Genomic DNA, 6391 nt, shown 5'->3' on the forward strand with positions numbered 1-6391 from the left:
GCCATTTTTAAAAAACATTTAAAATTTATTTATACATATTACCTGAACAGTGGCTTTAAATAGCAACCTGAAAAAGAAAATACGGTGAGCATAATTGTCTCTGAAATCATTTAGAGAAAAGTCCTGATAGAAAAAGTTCGTAGTTACAGAATAAGACTGGATAAATGAGACAAATTAATGTTTCATACAATATTTAATTGACACAAATATTTCTTGCAATTTCGTGTGAAAAGGAGAGCCTGCAAGGAAACATATAACTGAGTTATAACTAGCATAATATCCGTTTTTCTGCCTTAAAAGGCTGCTATCCCAAGAAATCGCAAAAATAGCGCATAGTTGAAACCATTTCTTGACGGTGTATATAAGGTTTATATAATGCTTATATTTTTACAAAAAATAATTATGAATCTACAGAAATGGTGACAAGAAAATTCATTCAGAAGAAAAAAAATCACCAAAATACCCCTAACTTTTACAATTATACACCAATAATATTTAACATGACATAGTTTTATTAGTTTTGTAAAGAAAATTGTATTATGTTTGTAATAAACTAAAAATGTTTTTAATTCCGAATTAAAACTATGGCGGACTTGTACGAGGTAACCTAGCTCCGCTCGATTTCTCAAGGCCGTTGGCTCCGTCCCCAGCCTTAATTTAAACCCACACAGCGTTTAGGAGGCTAAATATTGCATAGGATTGATGAAATATCTGAAAATTTTATATTTGTTAATAAAATAAATAAAGGGAATAACTGGATAAAGGGTCAGTTGCAGAAAGCAGCTGTTTTGGGAACGGCACGCATCGTGCGGAAGTTCCTCAGTCTGTCGCCCTAACCACCGGCGGAATTGTCGTGAACCAACGCCGCGGCCGGCGGGACTCTATTTTTTATATTTATATTTGTAATATTGTATTTTATAAATATGTTATATATATAAATGTAGAAAATAAGATTAAATTGTAATAAAGAAAATAAATAATTTATAGAGCTGAGCGTGAAGATATTCCACTAGTAAAAACTTTACTGTAGACTTTAATTAGGAAAATGGTTGACTCTAAAGCCATCCCCGCAACATTCCGCTAATTCCATACTCAAACTCTTCAAATTTATGTCGATTTTACATTGTGTGCTATTTTGAGCTCTTCGAGTTCATAAGTTTGATAAAATTTGAATAAAACTCAATTTTATACATTTTAAACCGCAATTACTTTCAAGCAGTCGATCGGTAAACTTATTGAGATTTCTTATAATCTACCGGTCCGTATCGGTCAGAATCTATTAAAATCTTAGTTTGGTCAAGCCCTTTCGAATGGCGACAACCGTGATCGGTCGAGCCGTTCAAATGCTATAAGAGGTTTACATACATATATACATCAGTACACACACACATGTATGTAGACGTACGGACATAATCGCGGGAATAGTCAGGGAAGCTTCCTAGGACTTCAAACCGTCGATATGATGAAAACACGATTTTCGGAAAACGGAGTAAAACCATAAAATTTCCGATTTTTGAAAATTTTGAAGCGGAAAATAGAAAATTAAATTACATATTATTTGACCAAGACTTAAAATATCTTACGTCAGTTAGTGCATCCAGACAGACGTTACGAAATACAGTTCTTATGGCGACGGGCTGTATTGTCCGCGTTAACAATATCAATAAAGTTAATCGCATATCACTCTCTTTGTAATTTTCCCAGCCGCACGAATAAAGAGCGAACCTTGCTTTCTCACTCTGGAAACAACAAAAAATATCGGTTGCACTCGGGGAAGTGATCTCTTGAACTAGCATTTATGTGGTTAAATACAATATTTATTTTATGCGCTAACGTACATAAAATTTAAAATTTATATTCCACTAGCTAACCCGACAGACGTTGTCCTGTAAACACGTCTTAAGTTTCAAAAATCGTTCCAGCCGTTAGGATGAGTTCACTAACATGGGCAGGAGAATTATATATGGACTGAACTGAGAATCTTAACCTTTCTCAAATTTACTGGAACACACAAAAAAATCATCAAAATCGGTCCAGCCGTTTAGGAGGGAGTTCAATTGTGAATCTAAACCATCCTCGATACCCTTGACATTTTTTTTTTACATTATTTGACATTATAGTTTACGATAATATGATTGCTTTTTTCCTTAAACGCTTCAACATATCTGTTGGCTAGGAATTAGATCGGCTCCTAGCCAGTACCGACTTACGTAGTAGCTACGGACCGTCCAATCAAATTGAACACACACAAAAAAATTCATTCAAATCGGTCCAGCCGTTTAGGAAGAGTTCATTGTCAACACTCATACAGAAGAATTATATATATATAAAAATAAAAAATTTAACACTTCAGACTATTACAATAATTTTACATTAAAAATTTATTTATTGAATTAGGCGTAACTTTGCGGAAATCCATAATTATACAAATGATTTAAGTTTAAGTTAATTCCGCCAAAATTTGTCTTTAAAACAATTCGACACGTGTTTCGCCTCTATACGAGGCATCCTCAGGACGTGTTGTCTCGCCAAAATCTGGCACTAGACTCTCGTATGCGTACTTTGTATAATTAAAAAGTTTATCTCTCAGAACAATCAATTCATCCATTATTTGAACGAATGTCTTACGAATTTCTGATCAGGCCACGTGTCCTGACGCGACTTATCATTTTAAACCCATCCCAAGAAAAGTGCTCAACGCCGCTAAGGAAATTTTCACTTCAAAAATGTTAGTCTACAATTTATACTATGATTATAAATATTACTTATAAATGTTGCGGGGGAGAGCAACGCGTGAGACTACCGTAACCCGCTATTACCCGAATAAAAGTCCCGTCGGTCCAGCTATTTCAGAGATTAGCCGGAACAAACAGACAGACAGACAAAAATTGTAAAAAAAAATATTTTGGTGTAAATGTATATATATTCATATACATGTAGTCAATAACGGTTATTTCAATATTACAAACAGACACTCCAATTTTATTTATTTGTATATATAGATTTTGTTGTTTCTTTGTTTATTTATTACCATTTCCATCAACATATCACTGAAGTAACAAGGTACACAACACAAAACTAGACCTCCAATTAATATTGCTATTACATCAATACTGAGATTGCCTTCTTTGCACGTCTGAAAAAAAAATGTGAGTAGAATTACTTCTTAACTTGAAAAAATGAAAGATAATTTTGAAACTTAAAATAAACATAATAAAAGATTATGTACTGTAGTGCTCTTGATTACTTAAACTGTTCGTGAATTTCTCACATTAAAAAGCACAGATATAAAGTCAAAACCTTATCTATTAAGGCTGGGGACCGAGCCAATGGCCTTGAGGAACCGAGCGGAGCTAGGTTACCTTATCCGCACAAGACCGCTGACTGACTGAGATAGCGTTAACATTGATGTCTAAACGTCTATCCACTGTTTCCAAATGTTAGAATTAAGTTGAAATTAAGTTATTGATCTTGAACTCAATAACTTACCTGAATAATCTGATACACCGCCACCGGGAATAGAACACCCCCTGCTTTAAATAATACTTCGTAATAGAAATAGAGACTCATATTGATTACATCTACAAAGCTAAAAGAAAAGTATACATTTGATATATATAACATATTAAAAAAAAAAACCTGTAGGCAATTCACACTTGGTACAAATGAAACCTTAAATAATTTTGGCTTCAAGATAGCACTTGTATAATAATTTTAAGATTTGCATTGTGCATGAACCTCTAAACTGCTTATGAGGTCCTGGTACATGTTGCTAGGATGACACATGATTACCGCTATGAAAGACATTACTATCACCTCTACCATATTTATGATCTCCTGATGTCTATGTAGTAGCACGTCGTGCGCATGACGTCAGAATATATTACGGTGTACTCGTGTCATTCATAAGACAATCTCTTCTTCAACTATGATCGCCTTTTGGGACCCCAAAACACTGTATAATGCTTCCTATCTCATTCTCTCGCCGGCTGGATCCTATAGATTGGTTGACCTGTTTGTGTCTCTATCGTCTCGCTATTTCGTTTCATCGAGTTTCAAATCACAACGATTCTAAGAAGTTTCACTTCAACAATGTTATGAATAGAAATATAAAAAATAAAGTCCCTCCGGCGTAGGTTCACTATAATTCCGCCGGTGGTTAGGCCGACTGAGGAACTTCTGCATGATGCGTACCGTTCCCAAATCAGCTGCCATCAATATCTCATACTCAATGCATTTATTAAGCGAGAGCCTCTTGAGAAAATGGCCGAGGCTCTTTGCTATTAGAGCGCTTACGACGTATTTTGCCAACTTGTCTATCTCAGCTTTCACGAGGTTATCATCACGCGGAATGGTGATATCAGCAATAAATGCCCGACGCCCTACCGTAGATCGCTTAAGGCCAACACAATATCAGGCTTATAAGAAATGTCAGTTCTTATCCGTGATGATAGACCGGTCCCAGTAGAGCTTGATATATAATATTGTAAAGCATTAAAATTCAACAAATCTTGTTTTCAATACCTGTATATTTCTTGAAAAGCCTTTGCAACAGATTTTATTATTTTCTTCGCATCATCCCTATTGTCACATTGTGAAAATATATTTAATGATCGCATTCTTGCTATTTCCAGTTGCCCACAAGCGTGTAAAATTGCGATTGGCCCCAAAGGTGAAAATGATAAATATACACAGAAAACATAGATCTCAGTCAACGAGAACAAAATTAAAATAGCGATGAAACATTCAACTTCGTTATTTTCGGGATCAAAAATGTTGGGTAGGGCTAATTCTAATGGAGCTACGTATCTGAAATCACCTTTGATATAATAATACGACATGAGCGCAAAAGATTTCACCGGAAATAATAAAATCGCAGCGGCGCTACATTTGAGCCAGAAATGAGTCACTTCCCTACCTTTTTGTGCATACAATAAAACCACATTGTATTCTTTGTGAGGCAAGGAGACGGCGACTTTATAATCATGTTTGATCTGTTCTATGATGGTTTTGAATTTATGTTGATGCCATACTAGAAGGCCATATTTGAAAGAGACAACAAAATATATAAGCACTGCGATTCCGTTAGTGCACGCTCGAGAAATGTCATATTTGATATCATGAAAGATAATGCTGTACGCAGAGAGACAGGCAATAATGGTCATGATCGAGTGATATAATAGGAAACGAAACAACCATTTTAGGTTTCGGGGTACGTCTGGGTGAGACCAGCTTAATCGCATTGCAATGACCATCACTTTGAAAAGATCTTCGAAGTCAATCGCATCGTTAAAGTTATTCATTTCCACGACAAAATAAATGCTAGTTGATGAACAGTGCTGCTATATTTATGAAGTAATTTTTAAGCGCGCAAGTCTTTTGTAGTAGAAAACAATCAATTATGTTATATTATATTAAAATTTACTACAATAATATTGAGGATGTGGTTTTTAACTTAACATGAAGTTTACATGCAATGTTAAGTTATAATGAGATCCAATTTTGTCCCATTATTATTGTTCTATCTATTACTTGGTCTGGGTGTATATGCTTTTTGATGTTATTGATGTCGTTTCAACCAGGAAAGACTTTTTGTTCCAGAGTTTTGGGTACACGTTGAAGAAAGATATTTTATGTCTCTGATATGCCAATACGTCCCGCGCTCCCACAGAAGCCACCTGCTGAGCTGTTTTGGCGCCAAACCCCGCGCGGCCACGTGAAACTCTATATCCTCTTGTATTTATAATAGTCGAGGTATTATTGTGCAGTTTATGTTACGGGTTCCTAGATAAACAAGCTTGGTTATTCTAAACAAAAAACGTGATTTATGAAAGATTCGTGCTGTGATATCACCGCTATTTCAGGGTTGTACGAGAAATGAGACCAATTGTTAAACGCGTCAAAATTAAAATATTGCAATTGAATTCCTTTTACTGTTTTTACTATACTGGACACGTTATAATATTATCTTATTATCTCTTACAAAAATATTATTTTTTTCTAAAAAAGTTTTACAAAATGATGTTCCCGTTGTATGGTAAACAAAAATGGCTCATAAAACCAAGAGCAATTAATAATACGGAAGTAAAAATACTTACTCTTTGCCAAGTGCCGATGTGTCATATAATTAAGGAAGCCAATTGTCTCAATTAACTTTCTTCTGTACAGATTATTCTCAGTTACAATTTTGTCTAGGTCCTGTCAACTGTCTTGACTTAATCGGGTGTTAGATGAAAAATCATACTCGTAATACTACATACTGAGCTAGAGGTCCCGGGTTCGAATCCCGGTAGGTGCAAGCATTTATATGATGAATATGGATGTTTGTTGCTGAATTATGGATGTTTAAATGTATTTATGTATGTTTATATGAATTTATGTATGTTTAAGT

At 34.9% G+C, this 6391-nt stretch overlaps 1 protein-coding gene across 1 annotated transcript; it reads right to left on the reverse strand.

Moving 5' to 3' along the window:
* Positions 1 to 657: 657 nt before the first annotated feature.
* Positions 658 to 5303, reverse strand: LOC126965196 (uncharacterized). Its single transcript, XM_050808637.1, has 5 exons — positions 4525 to 5303; positions 3490 to 3589; positions 3032 to 3136; positions 1584 to 1739; positions 658 to 711 (listed from the first exon to the last, which is right to left on the reverse strand). Exons 1-5 carry the CDS (start codon positions 5301 to 5303, stop codon positions 658 to 660), a joined length of 1194 nt encoding a protein of 397 aa, XP_050664594.1.
* Between the last annotated feature and the right edge of the window lie 1088 nt (positions 5304 to 6391).

Source organism: Leptidea sinapis, chromosome 6 (genome assembly GCF_905404315.1).
Source record: "Leptidea sinapis chromosome 6, ilLepSina1.1, whole genome shotgun sequence".
Classification (NCBI taxonomy): Eukaryota; Metazoa; Arthropoda; class Insecta; order Lepidoptera; family Pieridae; genus Leptidea; species Leptidea sinapis.